Source organism: Mugil cephalus, chromosome 11 (genome assembly GCF_022458985.1).
Source record: "Mugil cephalus isolate CIBA_MC_2020 chromosome 11, CIBA_Mcephalus_1.1, whole genome shotgun sequence".
In the NCBI taxonomy this organism is placed as follows: domain Eukaryota; kingdom Metazoa; phylum Chordata; class Actinopteri; order Mugiliformes; family Mugilidae; genus Mugil; species Mugil cephalus.
Genome location: NC_061780.1, coordinates 24,914,603 through 24,932,377, shown reverse-complemented (window position 1 = coordinate 24,932,377; position 17,775 = coordinate 24,914,603). Strand labels below are relative to the sequence as shown.

Below are 17,775 nucleotides of genomic sequence, written 5' to 3'. Positions count from 1 at the left end.
AAAAATAAAGTGATACCATCATTAATGTGAACCTTGATCTCAAAAACACCGCTTTACAAATGAATGAAGTTTGAAATTAACTTAGCCTTATGCTAGCTAGTTATCTAGACTAAAGACAAGCAGCTAGCATCATATATACAGTGAAAACCATGTGTTTATGTAATTAATGTCCATATAGATAGACGCATTTAATTGACATGTAACTTTACCTCAGTCACTACCAAGTTATTATGGCTAGCGTGCTAATGTTACGATGATAATACCAAATAACAGTAAGACTAGTTTAATTGTCACTATTTCTGAGTATTTATAATTATAATTTCAAACTTTTAACGGTGATGGATGAACACGGAGACTGAGGAGAAGATAAACACGGCTCCGTAAACACAGGGCCTTTTACATATTGACAGATGTTGGTAGTAAAATTTATAGGTGAAAATAAGACATTAGACATTTAAGACATTAAGACAATAAGACATTTATTTCAACATAGCACAACTGCCCCATAGTGTTACACTGTAGAATCTTCCCTCTCATGATTTATGGGAACACAAGCTGACCATGGTTTCATATATTTAGGGAGTTGCGTTAAACTGCAGTAAAAAAACAACCCGTATAAATTTATTATCTGTTACTACTTATCCCCTAGAGCAGGGGAGTCAAACGTACAGTCTGTGGAAATGTCTGACCTGGCTCGCGGGAAGAATTTCATAATCTGTCGACCAGGGGTTGCATTGTTTTAGTGAAAGTTGCAGACGTAACACAGTGAGAGCCAGACACAGACCCCAACTTTAAAGTAGAAGAGTTACTAGTGACTGGTGAATCACCGATGACCGACTGAAAATAATTGTGAGTCCTTTCTTTGAGCAGAATGTGTTCCTAATAAGACATAAAATAATAAATCCACTGTGTTTTTACTGCCTCTGTTGCTCAGACAGATGGAACACATAAAAACATAGCACTCCACAGTCTTTCCTGTGGAAATAAAATAAATGTTTGTTTGAGTCAAAAAAGTGCACAGAACGCCAAGTTTGAAGACAAATTATACAGAGGCCACAAAGATTAATTCCAGTCAGTTAATAGAAGAGTCTTATCTACTTTCTCCTTTAAATGCAAGTCGAGAAAGAGAGAGTATTTATTTATTTACTTCTTAATTGAATTCCAGGAGCTGATGGAAGAAACCGAAACCAGTCTTCTTCTCTTCTCAATAAGACCTGCAGGGCTGAAAGTGTCTCTATCTCTACCTGAGTACAATGCACAGACTCGTGTTGCTTCAGTTTTTGGTTGTTTGTGTGTAGACTCAGAGAAAAATTGGGAGGATGTATTTGGAACAACGGCATACCTGATAATACCTGTGAAATGCATTGATAATTATCATATTTATGCAATTGTTTCACTGCTTATGAGATATAATAGTTTGCCATTTGACTCATTTGACAGTGAACAAAGCAGCTGCTTCATTCAATTGTTCCATAGAATAGCTTTGATTTTAATCCTCTCGTCTTTCATTTGTCAGGAACTTGTCATGGTTCTGTCTTTTATTTTGTTATCATGGTTTTGTGTTTTGGTTTTGTTTTATTTTGATAAGTAGTTGATTTCCTCGTGCGTGTTGATTGCTTGATTGGTCTCACCTGTGTTGATTGTCCTCATGCGTCTCACCTGTGTCTTGTCAGCCCTGAGCCCTTTATATAGCCCTGCCTTTCCCTTTGTTCTTCTTTCTTTCTTTTACCTCGTCCCTCCTTCATTGTTTGTCGCCGCACCACGTCCATAATTCTTTCTTAGATTTTGCTTTTTGGATTTTCCTGCCTTGCATGCAGCGCCTTTTGTTAGTTATTAAATACCTTTTGTTTGAACTTCCTGCTTCATCGTTCATCTCAACACTCAAATCCTGACAGAACTGCAAAGATGTTCCTGGGTCAATTTGACCCGGTGCATGTTTAATTATCCACCAAAAAATTCTGAGAATTCACTCTTTTTTTAAAAATAAATTACGTTTTGTCAATGTTTTACTGCCACATTTTGGTTTACAAACATGAACCAGAACCTGAACAAAACAGAATATGAGGAAGGTGCGTGTGTATGATTGGGAAGGAATACTGTATGTTTCACAGTTGCAAAGAAAGAAATATAGTTTCACATTTGTGACACCTTTTTACCTCCAGACCCAAACAGTATCTATGTAGTATAAAGATGCAGGGGGTGGTTCCAAATATGTGAGATGAACCATTTTAATATTACATGTTGATTACACTAATTAAGCCAAGCAGAAGGAGTTTTGTACTGAAAAAAATACTTAATTTTTCTTAGATCTTGAAACTTTAAAATGGGTCAATTTTACCCAGAACAAACAGGAGGCTTAAATGTGCTGTCCTGGAGAGTTTATTTTAATTTTATGTTTTGTGCATTTGATAGTTTGGGCCAAAATACGATCATTTTAAACCAATAGTACGAGATTTATTCATTTCCCATTCAGCAACGCTGACTGTGGGATACCTTGCAACCCCAAGTTACCTCCAAAAGCATCTTCAATCCTCCTTAATTTGAACTGATGGTTTCACACAAACACGAGTACAGACACGAATTGATGAACGGCCAGTAACTGTGCAGGACACCAGAGTGTTTCTGCGTGAGTACTATACTTAAACGTTTAGCCACGCTCACCTGTGAGTTGAACCTCAGCTGACAAACGCTGCAGGACACGTGCTTCCTCTTGATGGTGGCGGGGAGGCCGAGGGTGTGATGGAGGACGGCTTTCTGCACCGGGTCCATCTGGAAGAGGAAGAGATGCAGACACACAGAGAGAGGCTAATTAAAAAAGGTGCAAACGCTGACCTGTAAAATCAGCTTCACTCCGCTGTAGTTTCACTGAGCTGTGAGCGGAGGAAACAGGAGCCACCCTCCAGGCATCCACCTTTCGGGTGATTTCAGGCTCCGATATTAAAACACAGACATGTCAAGAACTAATTCTCTGTACGTAAACTCGAGGCGGAAGACGACATTCACGAACCTCACGAGAATGTGTTCCCTCAGGGGAGCACTTACAGAACACCAGTGGTTTTAATGTTCCTTCTTGTACCAACATGAGCTCAGGAAAGAAGCTATTAATTTAACCCGCTAGCGAGTGAACATGATGTAGGATATATAGTCAGAGAGCATATCTTCTTCTCAAGATTCTTTTTGATCAGATCACAAACTACAAAACACTTAAAATGTGCATAAAATACTGTGCAAATGTTTTAGGCAATTAAGATCCACATCAGAAAAGATGAAACGGAGAAGGAGAGAGGGACACACAGCTATTAGCATTAGCATGCTATACACTTAGGACGTACCCAAAGTTAACTTAATGCTGTTCCTGAACATTGTGGAGCTCATGATGATGAGTCTTGGTCTCTTTTGAAAGCCAAGACTTTGAAGTTTCTACCACAAAAGTCAGAATCTCTCTAAGTGGTTTTATTCTGGAGTAATCAAAGTTGGCACACAGTTAAAAAATAAGAAGTTCTTGGGTTCGCCTGAATGTTTTGTTTTGAAAAAATGTGTCGGTTGAATCCTACAATGATTTTTATCAATGAAATGAGAGGAAAATTGCATATTGCATCATGCAACATTTACTCAAACACAATATTTGTGTGCGGAGCTCTGATTGGTCTGATTATTTAAAAATGCAGAAGAAATTGTAATTTATCAAGTAAATAAATAATGAATGATTTTATTACCTAACACCCACGTATGCTACAGTGTTTGTTTTAGATTCAACGTCTCCCACCTTTTGCTTTTGGGCAGATTTTAATTTATTTCCTTCAGTGATGAACACAAACGATCTCATCTTAAATCTGTTGAATGATGTTGCTTATTGCTGCAGCCAGAGGACAATGTGTAGTAGCTCTACCTCCTGTCCAGTGTCTCGCTCAGCTCAGCTCATTAAACCAGAAGCAGTGGGAAAACAGAACAGTGTGCACGACTCTCTGCACATATAAAATGCTTTATTCTGAAGTGCACTTGTGTGACACGCATACGTAAGTGATATCAAGCTGCGACTGCACAGATAATGACTGTTAGTCGGCCGAACTCATTGTTAATGCAACAAAATGGAAGACTGCTGATGTAAACAGGAGAGCTCACGCTGCAAGGAGCGCCTACACCTACACCTACATCTAGAGAGCTTGGTAGCACTAAGGCTCGCTGGCTCGCCTGTTTGGTGTGCGCCTCCCTCTGAGCGGTGGCAGAGCTTTGGGGGAATGAGCAAAACACATCTGCTTCTCTCTCTCTCTGAAAAGTCTCAATAGGCGCCGCTTGGCTGGTGAGAGTGGAAAGGTGCTGGCACTGCGTGGGAGGATTAATCCACCTTGACAATCGTGCAGCAGAAGGTGGGCACAAGCGTGTCGTACAATCGCCCTGAGTGGATGCCATTTGGCCAAACCGAGGCATTAGTTGGGATTTCGGCGAGGTAGAAGAAGCAGTTTGAGATATTTACTGAACCACACAGTTGGCTTTTTCTAATAGATGGATTCCTGCAGTCCTTTGCTTGACACCGGAGTCAGCGTTAATCTATACTGAAAGATATTTTGGGTATTTTGCTTTGGCGGAAAAATAAGACAAACTGTTCTGAAAGGACTGAAGCAGGAAGATAAGTAATGAGATGCAGGTGATGGCAAAGACTGCACAACAATTCACACTAAGACTGAGTAATGCAAAATTCCAGGAGAAGATGAATAAAAAAGGGCGCAGTTCAGACAATGTCCTGGTAGAAATCTTAATCTGGGGACTGACAGCAGCATGTTTTCAAGTTTTCATTTATTTAACAAGGACATTGCACATTCATTAACTTCATAGTGAACGTGCAACTGTTAGTGGATTATTTTTTTATTGTTAAAATTCATCTTGAACATAAAAGCACAAAAAAAGAATTAAAAAAAATACACAAACAGTCTCATCTTTTTCCAGAAATTGTTTGTTCGAGAAGAAATGAGAAGAAGAAATATATGATCCTTGCCCCTTCTTCACAGTCTCATTAATCAAACTTAACATCAAATTTCCCTTTTGGTGAGATGTTTTAAGAAGCACTGTTATATCTAGGGGTCGGTATTGGTAAGGACTTAACGATACATATCATGATACTTGAGTCATGATACGATACATTGTTGCGATATTATGATATTGCGATATATTGCAATATTCTACATGGTTCCCTGAGAAATTTTAAATGCAGCTTAAAATACAAGTTGTGGTGAAGGAGTGGAAGTCGTTCACAATCGGCCCAAAACATGACTTCCTTTTAAAATCGATATTAAGAAATACAAAGTCAATATTGATTTGGAAGAAAAAGTATCACAATATATTGCCACATCAATATTTTTTCCCTAATCACATCAAAAGAATCTAAGTTGTTAAAATTCCAAAGAAAAAAAGACTCATTCATCAGTAAAAACCAGGCATTAGCCATCAGGCTAAGACTCAAAGCTAAAACAAAGACAACAAACAGAACAATACATGACAACAGAAACAACATGCAGACAGATACATCAGTAGATATTGTATTCTGTAATTTAGAAGCTCCCACACAAAGGCAGATTTGACTAAAGGCACTACATCTACGAGGGATCACACAGTCCCCTCTGAGGGCTGACCTTGTTACTTTGCTGCTGGAATCTTTCTGCTTTATGAAGGCATTTATGATTTTAATTTAAGTGCATCCCTCCGTGGATTTGGACGCAGTAAACACTTGAAATTTCTACAATGGTTGGACACCACTTTTGTACCAGCTACTTCTGGATGAGCACAACCCGCCTCTTTTTCAGTCTCAGAGTGGAAAAAAAAGGCTCAGGAAGAGTGAAATGTTGAGGCTTAGCCAGAGGCTGATTTAATGCAGGACTGTTGTAGTGGCTGTCTGGAGTGAGCTGCTCTCAATACAATTCTGACCACAATAGAGACCAGATAATTAGATTTGAGAAGAAAACACAAAATATTCCTTAGAGTTTTACTTCTTCTTCTTCTTTTTTAAGTCGGCACTGACGGCGCCATCTGCACCAATCGAAATACGGTTAATTTTCTTCCATTTTTCCCTTAAATCACTTCTGTCTTCACCGTTTGTCTGAAATGAAGTGAGTTCTAACTGTAATTGTGGCTGTTGTAGTCAGTAATTAGTGCCTAAGCGACTCCTCTTGGTTTTATAATCAAATTCTTGTTCCAATAAAATTATCTTCTGACACCTCAAAAAAAAAGAAAAAGAAAAGAAAAGAAGAGACGACTATTGAGCTGTCACAGAGATGAGGGAGTCTCTAATGAATCACTCACAGCGCTCGTGTTCACAGACAATACGCCGGATCAAACAGAAATCCTCGGTGGGTGTTTTTCAAACACTTTTAATCCACTGTGGCGATTATCAGTGAGGAATGCTTTTGTGTTTCAGCTCTGCAGCAGTATTTTTTTATTATTGTTCTTTTTTTTGTGTGTGTGTGTGTGTGTGTGTGTGATTGGACGTGTCTGCAGAATGCATGCTTCTGCAAAATACATCACACTGATGTCCGGCTGCACATGAAGCCCAGAAAACTGCTGACGCCAGGGCAGATGATCACGTTGAGGCGATCAGTTCTACTGCAGAGTTCAAACGGAAACTCATGACTTGGGAAGTTGTGTACACAGAATACTTGAGAACACCACGGTTAGGCAACCGTTGCTGTCAAGAAACCCCCCAAGGCTAACAACCAGCAAGCTAACAGCAGCCGGGCAGCGCAGTGAAAGAATGAGGTTGTTGGGAATGAACATTTTCCTTATGACAACTAATCAAATTACTTCAGTGGAGCTGCTGCGGAAAGGCAGACGAATGAGGCTGGCTCGAGAGAAATTTGTGAGAGGGTGAGAACTTCAAACGCAACATCCAAAGCCAAGAAGAGACTGACAGGAATTAGCAAGAGAGATCATATTACTCCAGCTTTAGCGTCGCTTCATTGGCTCCCTTAAAAATCGAGAATTGAATTTAAAATCCTCCTCCTTACATACAAGGCCCTGAAAGGCCTCATAGAACCATATTGTCCCAACAGATCACTACGATCTCAAAGTGCAGGTCTGCTTGTGGTTTCTAAAAGTAGGATAGGAAGTAGAACCTTCAGCTATCAGGCATCTCCCAGTTTGAGTTTAGGAGGCAGACACCGTCTCTACTTTTAAGGTCAGGTCTGGACTGAATAATCCCTTAGCTTTGCTGCTATAGGCCTAAACTGCAGGGGGACAATGCAGTGAGGACATGTCCTCTCCTCTCTCTTCTCTGGCACCAAGCTCCTGTCCTCTAATCTCTTATAATTTCTCTGTCTTCCTCTTCCGTTTTTTGTAAAGCATCTTGAGACAATTGTATTGTTATTGACGCTATATAAATAAAATTGAATTAAAATAAAAAAAGACGAAGGATATGTCACCCGGTGTGTTGTGTGTATAAAATATTTGCTTCTGCCTATTTGAAAATGAACAAGTTAAGACGCCCCTCAGAGACGTCCGGTGCATGAGGACGAGTCAGTTGATTTCTTTGCAAAAAATGTCACTTCATAAAAGCTGGGTCCTCAAATGCTACGAGTGCTAAGTGGCATTTGCTAAGTCCTCCACATGAGGATGAGGTTCATCTATGATGTGTGAAAGGACACAGAGGAGCAGCTTAATGATGAGGAAGGAGAAAGACTGTGTTTTTCCCTGCGTGACTTCCCCAAGACGGCCACAAAGTTCACGTTAATCTACTGTCCCAAACATCAATCGATTTTTATTTGTCATTCACAGCCATAAAGAAGCAGGAGATGGAACGAAATTATGCACTGAGGTCCTGGATTATTTCCCTCAGTAACTATAATATGTAGACACTAAGCAAAAACGGTATAGATGAAAATAAAGATGAATAGAAACGGCAACAAAGCAGCATGAATTTGTGCAAAAAACAGCATGGGTTGTGCACTTTACAACTCCTCCAGAGTTTATCAGTCTTACAGCTTCTGGGAAAGCTTCTCTTAGGAATATTTTACGGCATAATACAAACAGAGTGATACACTAGTACTTCATATCATCACCAGGTACTTTGAGCGCACTGTTTTGATTTTGGCTGCTCTAATTTCTGCTCTAATTTCAGTGATTTGGACGTACAACACGGTTATCATCGTCATTAAAGATCATTATTATAATATGCCTGCATCGAGTTTAAAGCTCAGCCTCGGTTTAGTTGCGAAAAGCACTTTCAGCTGCAAAATGAAACTTTTTCAGGTGTCACAAACCGAGGCAAAGTCTCACCTCTTGTGCTGTAAAATGTTTACACCTAAATTCAAATTTTGGCAGTTATTTCGAGCCGACTTATGTTTGTGGAGAGGAGGAAGCTTTCACAGTCTCAGCGGGTTGAATGACCTGACGCACGCCGCTTTCAACAGATGGAAAAATTGGAATGCATTATCAGCTGTAAATGCAGTTAAAGAAAAAAAAATATTATTCAACAGACTGTTTTTAATGAGTTGACATCAGTGAGGAGCCTCTAGGATTTTAGAGGTGCTGAAAAATAGCAGATTTCTTCTGTGCACAGTGAGCTTTATGAAACCCTAGACGTGTAGGTAATGTCAAACAGGTAAAAGCTAATAGCGCCCACTCCGTGAGGAAAATACACTTGATGAGAGACAGTAAAATGTGCAGGGATCCGCTTGAAATCTCTGAAAACTCTGCATTACATTACCAGAGCAGCAACTCTCTCTGACTTTTCCCTGACACACTTTGTCGCTGAACTGGAGAGAAAGAAAGCGTTATGCAACAGTCCACCTTTGTACTGTAAATCTCACCCAGCTCTTTGGGAAGGGAGAGGAGGATGACACATGGAGTTGGCGAGGCCCGCTGGCAGGGGAAGCACTACAGCAGAGAACCAGACTCGCTGCAGCCTGCTGGGAAACCACGGCCCGGGCTATGGAAAGCCAGTTAAAAACATCTGGGCCACGACAGAATGGGTGACCTCTTACTAGAAACACGCACCGAGCTAGAAACATGTTATTCCTGCTTCGCTCTCTTGCAGCTGCTGTGAAATGAATCCTCTGCGACGAGGCCACGAGAAATGGCACCATCCAGCAGGATGATCAGCGGAGGATTTAGCAGGCACTCGCGGAAATATCATAAATCATCGTGCATGAGACACGATCAAGAATTCTTTCCATTCCGCTATTCTTGGCGCGGCTGCTAATTTACCCAAAATCCAGCACAATTCCTCAGCATCTTTCCCCTCCATCATTTCAGCGTTTCATTCCTACCCGCTCTCAAACATGATGCGTTCAGGGCTCATCAGCAGAGAGCAGCTGCAGCGCTGGGGACATGTTATTCCCCGAGCTCCACCGCCATCAGCCACCCACTGAGACGCACACTCCACATGGGCCACGCCTGCCGGAGATGGCAAATGTACCGCGACACACACGCATATATAATCCACTCGAAAATAAAACAACACCCCCGCACGCCACAGCATATCAAATATTCTGCAGCCTGCAGCGCACTAGAGTCCACTATCTCAGGCTGATGCAAACCCATCTTTCAAATAACTTCCTAAAACTATAACGTGCATTTTTGTGTTCTCAGATGGTCGAGCACCGGGACTTGTCAATCATCCTGCAGAGCTGTCTAAATTGAAACAGCTTGAGGCTACGGTAACCGTAAAGCCACTGCAGACAATCAGAGAGCAGAAAGTGAAAAGTCTTGCAATTAGAGAAAAAGAAATGTTTGCAGGGCTTTTGAACAGGTGTCGTAGTCACGTAAGCCTCCTTAACGTCACGAAGAAATGTCATTTTAGGTGCGTAGTCAGTTAACAACTTCAATAAACGTTCTGCGGTAACAGAGAGAAGGAGGCTGCACAGCAACAGTTTGATAAACCTATTAGACCTTTAGCTGCAGTACATGGAGAAGGCTTCGGAGAAATATCCGGCTACAATATCCCACCCTCAGATGGTGCTGAGCGTCAGCCTGTATTTATACTTTCATCACATAACAGTCGATTTTAAAAAAAATCTGAATTTGTGCAACATCCAGCATCTGTTGCAGCATACGCCTACATTTCCAACTTTAGGACTTCCTAGAAGAGGTTTATTGTTTTCATTCTAGAGTAAGTAACTCAAATAGAGCTTTTCCCCACCAGATTAGATCTGGTTCACCAGCAGCAGTTCCACATAGAAGTCTGGTAATTGGCTAAACTTTGACTAAGCATAGCCATCACCAACGCTCTGCATACAATTTGCTTTCTCGACGTCCATAGTGAGATTAAAAGTTGAGTTTCTCTAAACAACACAGGTAACACACTTCTGCTCCATTTTCCACTTCCACTTGAGGCCAGATTCAAAAGCAGCTCAGTCCCCATAGACCTCCATCCTATTTATCCTATCCTAGTTCTCCATTTATGACAACTGTACAGGGAGGAAGTCTTACTGTATATGCAACCTAACTGATTAAAGTCTATCACTTAAGCTCTACGCAGACCCCGCCTTTTAATTATCAGAGAGTTAGGTGGAGTCAGTCAGTGCCAGCCCCGTTCAGACCTCGGATTAACACCCGTCCTGGGTGGTCCGATCGCAGCTTTTAGTATGCCTCCCCAGCCAGCCAGCCACTTCACACTCTATATGTAAATAAATATTGACCATATTATCATTAACGGTGCATGTAATCATTTGGAGCTGCTGTCTCTGAGGGATCGGTCGTTGTTTCAGAACAAAGAATGCCTGTTTCCAGTGTGTGCAACATGACTTGATTTATGGTTCTTTTTCTGAATGAATTACTTAAACTCTTTCACAGATCAGCCCTGTGTTCACACCAAGCGGCAAACGCCAGGTCTGAGCAATGAAGTCCATGCAGTCCAGCAAGAAAACTGCAGTTCATGTAGTGGCCACTTGAGGCTCTGAAAGGGAGCAAATACCCAAAGACCAACTTTACAGCATTATTACATGTTTAAAGCCTGGTACACAAAACGATTTTGGTCTCATTGGTTTATTTCGCTATTCATGACAACTGTAGGAAGTGTGAATTTTTTTCTAAATCATTTGTTTATTTTTTATTAAGGTTTAAATTTATGCATAATTAAGGGCGTTCCCTCTTTGAGTGACAGGAGGTAGCTAAGCTAATAGCAGGGTCAGCGTCCAATACGACCCCCACGCCCATATTTGGAGTAGGGACGGAATAAAGCTCATCCAACATGGCGACTGCTGACTCCGCCCACTTTGGGCTTCATTTTTGAGGTTGAGAATCCAATGGGTGACATCACGATGGGTTTGTCCATAGTATATACAGTAAATGGTTCACACCACCTCCAAATGTGGTCAGAGATCATGCAACTGCATCCTCACTGTGTCCTGGGTGTCTTCACACCTATACTGCCTTACATTCCCATGTACAACCTGCACAGATCCATGTCTCTTTGGGAGGTTATAGTGTAGCTTCTCAATGGACCCATTTTTTTTGTCAGTATATCCAGTACTGTACAAAAATTAACCAAACCAAGCAGTAATGGCATTAATCCATAATTTGTGATCTAAATGCAGATTTAAAAGCTTGTAGATGAGGGAAGAAAAATCACAGTTTCTCACTAGGAGATTATTCCATATATTAGATTTTGGCGAAAACCAGCTCATGTCATGTCAGTGATGTAAGTAAATCTGCCCGTGTGTGTCTCCTTTCATTCTTCGCTCCGTCTTTGATCTGCAGTGATGTGTTCCTGTCAGGGGGGGAGACGTCGGCCGAGTGTCGACAGAGAGCGAGAATAAGCAGGTCATTTGCTGGATCCTATCTGACATTCCTGCAGAAAGCCTGTCCATTTCAAAGTTCAGCAGCCACCACTTCCCCTCCCCACCCCCACCCTGCTCAGTTCTCCCCGGATAATGTGACAGAACAAGACAGTGATGAGGCGAGATGTCGGTGGAGACTGTCCAACTTACAGCAGACGGCTGATAAAAAGGGTCAAAAACTAACTCTGAGTGCGATCTGTTTTGGCTGCGCAGAGATTCATTTGTCATCCGTCTCTGGTGCAGCATCTGTGTGTGTGTTTGTGAGTGTGTGTGTGTGTGTGTGTGTGTGTGTGTGTGTGTGTGTGTGTGTGTGTGTGTGTGTGTGTGTGTGACAGCCAGGGAGTTAAGTGCCAAACAAATAAGCCGGATCTAAAATACACAGAGCCTCACATAATCAATTATTTGACATTTTGGTTTAATTCCTCTGTCGGATCCGTTTACAAGGAGATTACGATCACTGTGAAGCAGCAGTAAGTCACAGTTTTACTGCCAGACGCCATAAAATGGGTGTAACACAACAACAAGGCGTTGATTAATCAAAGCCAATACCTGTGAGCAAAAGAGACGATTGTACATTTACTTACAAGATGGCTTTGGATCTGGGACTTACAACAATCAGCCACAACATTATGACCACTGACAGGAGAAGTAAATAACATCAACCATCTTGTGACAATTCATTATTCTGCTGGGAAACGTTTAGACCTGGCATTTGTTCATGTGGATGTTACTTAGACATGTAGCACCCACTTAAACCAGACCAGACACCCCCACCCTATAGCAATGACACTCCTTAATGGCAGCAGCCATCCCCAGCAGGATGCAGTGTGACACACACACAAAAAAACAGTACAAAGTGTTGACCTGGCCTCCAAATTTACTAGATCCCAAACTGACCAAGTATCTGTGGCCCCTCCCCTCAAACGCCCCCCCAATAACAACACCCCCAGAAGGACTATGATTTCTATTGTCAGCCTGACAGCCAGCACTAACAGATACCTTGTCTACATCTTTATTTTGAAATGTGTGCCTTTTTATGACTTATTAACATCAGTGAAGTGTGTCTGCGTGTGTGTACACAACGTCACAACAGCGCAGCATCAAACCTTTTCATTGTGCATGCATAAACAGTACATAATTGATGAGGTCAAACAAATTACAGAAGGCTGAGCCTTCAAAGGTATCTGAAGTGTAAATCTGCTCTGGGCTATCCTGGTTTTCAAACACAACCACTTTAGAAATAATGTCCTTACACTGGAATGCTCAGTGTTGTTGCATGACTCATGTAAATGTTTGCAATTAAGTTTTATGATGAGATTAAATCCACCAATGGTGCGTCCACACTCAAAAGCAACAAAAGCAACAACCCTGTCAGTGTTTGCCACCAAGATGGCAACATTAGACGTTTACAACCAGGTGACTGGATCCCCCCTTTCTGAACCAGGTCTTCATTTCTAGCAGCAGCACATACTTCACAACAATCCAATCTGGAGAAGAGCTCTAACTGTGAGTCACATAACGCCATCTATTTAAGAAACACTGTGAATTTTCTTAGTGGACCCGGGGGCACCTAAAATAACTTATCCTGGTTTCAAATTTAAAACTGCAAATGGGGAAAATGAATCAAACTGACCACACGTAGACTTCATATACATATATATAGGAAGTTTATTTGCCGTGACAGATTTGGAGGCTTTATAATGACATCTGCTACAAAGATGTATGCCACGCTCCTTCTCGGTGAGAGTGCAGACTCCCTGGATAACACATCCAACGAGTGTCTGTGTTATACACAAGCCCGTTTATATCTGAGATGTGTGTTTATACTTCTGTGTGTTCTCATCACACACTTCTGGCTTAAGAGGAATATATTCTGCAATGGCAGCATGGCAGCGAAAGTTTACTTTAATATCTGTCAAAGTACGTATAGAGAGAGCGAGTGGTCAATGAGGGCCCACTGAGGTTTAAATGCTGCATTCACGGTCGCCAGACTCACTTAGCCCACTATTAACTAAAGTGGGATGAATGACCTGTCAAACATAATCCTCCCCTCTATGCGTCTCCCGATTACCGCCCCCCCGCCTGACCCACTCCTTTAGTTCATCACAAAGGGACGTCGCCGACTGCTGCCACACACAGAGGACTTTGAGAATTTGACAGTTAAAGCCGGGAGTGGCTGGCGTCATTTGCTTAAACAGGAGCGAGAAAGGGGAAAAATGCAAAATGTAATAGGTGGAAGTCGCAGTCTTGTGATTCTCACCTGTGTCCTGTGGCATTTAAACAATTTTAACCCACCACCACCACCACCACCACCAGCCTGGACCGGTGATACATTGGAGGATGGATCCATGCTTTCATGTTGTTTACGCCAAATTCTGACCCTGTCATCCAAATGCAGCTGAAATCGAGACTCGTCGGACCAGACAATGTTTCTCCAAACTTCTATTGTCCAGTGTTGATGAGCCTGTGTGAACTGTCTCAGTTTCCTGTTCTTAGCTGACAGGAGTGGCCCTCGGTGTGGTCTTCTGATTCTGTGGCCCATCTTCTTCAAGGTTGGACGTGTTGTGCGTTCTGTGTAAATGCATGGAATTGCAGCCATGTGATTGGCCGATTAGCTATTTGTGTTAGCAAGCAATTGAACAGGTGTACCTAATAAAGTGGCGAGTGCATAGTCCTAGCTTTCCCACTTTTGCTTGTTACATTACTCTGCTTCTGTGCATATGTGATGGTTTCTGTCATTCTTCTGTGTCTTCCTTTGACTGCTGGTGTGTTCTACTTCTGTTAGACTTCCTACCTGATGCTGTCTAATACATTTTCATTAAAGCTCTTATGTTTCCTCCTCTCGTGTTCTGGATTTGAGCCATATCAACTTTTAGGTAAACCTCAAACTTGACACCGTAGGCATGTGGGAAACTGGTGGTGGCCAGATAAAGCCCAATGAAGCCTGTAGCTTTCCATCCAGTCAATTTCCTGAGGCAGTGTCAACACAGAAATACCAAACAAGAATAGAAATAAAAACACCTTAATTTGATTTTCTGTGGTTCATTTATTCATTCATCAATCTGCCTTTGATTAATGTGTGGGTAATGGTAATAGAGGTCTTTTAATTTCACCCTCATGAAGCAGTTGCTTCGAACCTGTGGGCTGATGCATGATTACTTTGATCACATGATTTGTTTATATATTTATTTTTATATTATGAACCACTTCCCTGCTTCGTTTTCAATAGAAACCTGGTTTAGTTGCCTCGACTCTTTAAGAGAGCCTTGGTTTGACAGTGTTTCATTGAGTACTAAAGATATAACACTACTAAACCATGATACCCCATGATGAAGAAGATTCATGGAGTGGATCTTGTCGCTAGGGTTCGATTCCCTTTCCCGTTTTAGTAGTTAGTAGAGCACTGCAGTGTAAAGATACCTGTGTTGGGAGGAAGAATAGGGATGGCCTTGGCCAAAGCTAATGGAGATCCAAACAAATGAAGAAAAAAATGAAAATGAAAAGTAGTAGAGTTAAGCTAATCTCTTGGTTGAAAGTCACATGGTTGTGTGGTGGCTGCATGGAGGGGGCAGACTCCAGGACGCTGGAACTCACTGTTAATCCTTAACTTCACAAAACATCGGTGAAGGGAGGTGCCTACTTGAAAACCCCAACGATGTGCTGCACACTGCACTAGGTACGTCTGTAACCTGACATGCACCTCCTCAGAAACTTAACTCCTCTGCAACAATGACCCAAAATGAGTGTGATTGCTCCACAGTGTATTTCCTTCCTTACATGTGACAAGCAAAGAAACTGCTCTCTTGTTCAGCCTCCAACACAACAACTACTCAGATGTCCTCTGAACGTGAACTGTTTACATTCATTAACTCCAACACGAGCAGCTCAGTTCCTCTCACTCGCTCACTCACTCAGAAGTACACAGCTAGCATTCTAGTGGCGTAATTACAGAAAGCTGCTGACAAAGGTAGAAAGGCTTTTGACGGTGTAGGAGTAGAAACCAAGCTCAACTTACACGAATGGAGCTCAGAGACTGCACCTCAAAGAAAATCATGAGCATTCTCAAGGCCAGGATTAACACTGTGATAACACTGTTGATGAAAAAGCAACTATCTACAGGTCTTCTGGGTTCCAAACTAAATATCAGTCTAATATTTTTGGCAGTTTTGTGTGCATGTTGGTGGTTTCTGAGTACCTTTCCGATTGGAAACCATCAGCTGTGTCTGGCAACACTGGTTTTACTTTACTGCTTGTAGTGTGAACCTGGAATATACAGGCTCCACAGGCGTTTGCCACAAGTGCCTCCTTTCCTCAGATGACCTTTGGTAGTCTATAAAATTCCTCATTTTTCACAGTCCGTTTGGTCCAGCCAAAAACACGGCAATAATTCACCATTTTCCACCATCTACTTCAGTCCATGTGCTTTGTTTGACGAGTGCCTCAAACATGGCAACTTCCGGTTATATGACATGCTGATGATGTGCCGTGAAAACCCTCTATAACTTCACAATCAAGAAACAAAAATGAAATGCATCCAGGTAAACTCTGAACCCAAAACAACAACAAACACTGAACACTGCGTTTAAAAGGAAAAGAAAAGTTTCACAGAGACGGCGGCAAGAATATAATGTAAGAAAATCCTTCATGAATCTCCAGGAGATAGAACCATTTTCGAAGACAGTATGGAGCTCAAGTGATTGCCTGTCAGCCCCAAAATCATAACCATCCTCATGCTGCACCATCTGTGGTTGACAAGGTGAGATATCTAAGCTTCTACGTGTCATTATCAAAGCACTTTCTGTAGAGCAGATCAATACCCATTCACTGGCTGTCAGTTGTTTAATAAGCTGCTCAATGCATTAATTAACATCTTGTTTTTCTGATAAAGAAGCGCTCTGAGAGTTGCCCGCTATGCTGTTGCTGGTTTTATTTTTGTTCTGCTGTTAATACTATAAGGGTCATTATTTCCCTCCTCTAAGTTCATTTCACATCTCTAGATTTAAACTGACCTCGTGCCACCCAATTACATGCAAGGTCAGCCCGCTGTAATGTTTCTGTTTAATGTGTCGCCGCAGCATACATTTATTTGGAAAGTACACTCTCGAGTGTGCAATTATGTTAAGTATAATGGGTATAATGACTCGAGCAGATGCGCACACACCCACACACAGGAACAGGAAAGACTGATACTATAAAAAGGATAAAAGAGTAGAGGAAGGGGCGTCACTAAGCAGCGGGAGAATTCACACTGAGCTTTGAATGAATCTCATAAAACATGCATCACACATATCTTGACGGGTTTTAAGTGAGTTGCTAAAGATCTATTTGACCACGTCAGAACTTTAAGTTCTTTCAGCCTTTGTGTTTGATCGAAAGTTCTTGTTAGTCATTTCTTTAGGAGACAGAAAAATTATTTTTTTCATCATTTTTTATCAACATTTAATTTTTACATTTAGTCAAACTGCAACTAACAACATTCATCGTCCTTAGACAAATAGATAATCTGAATTTTTCTCTCTTCAGACCAATCTAATGAAGCTTATATATGTTGGAGAACAGGCCGCATCGACACTAAACTCATTATCTTCCCACAGCTGGATGTCAGCCTGCTGATGCATCAATTATAAGGTTGGATCATACATTAAAGATAAGGAGGTATCATGCAAAAGCAGGATTCATTCCAGGAATTATATTTATGGACAGTTTTAGTTAAATGCTAATCCATCATACACTCTACTGTACATGGTTTAAATATGTGTTAGTGAAAAGTTGGAAGGCAATAACATCATTAAGCGCAAAACATCAATTTTTAAAGTACTTAGACGAGACTTATTTGACTTCACAGTTAGCTCACTGGCCGTGATGGAGGCTGCCTAATGTTTAGGGTGATGTTCCTTCAAATGTGGGATTCTTCCACCTAATTTGTAGCCACAGGGCTTGTGGCAGCTTGTTGGTTTTGGTCAGCTGCTGTCAGCTGCCTGAGATCAGATCGGGAAAATGGCCCTTATTC

General features: G+C 41.5%; 1 protein-coding gene across 1 annotated transcript in view; it reads right to left on the bottom strand.

The window, feature by feature from the left end:
* Window positions 1-17,775, bottom strand: part of znf385d (zinc finger protein 385D) — a 96,353-nt gene that overhangs the window by 50,767 nt on the left and 27,811 nt on the right. Inside the window, exon 3 of the mRNA XM_047599262.1 lies at window positions 2,662-2,769. Coding sequence (XP_047455218.1) covers window positions 2,662-2,769 — 108 coding nt within the window. The remainder of the gene's footprint in view (window positions 1-2,661; window positions 2,770-17,775) is intronic.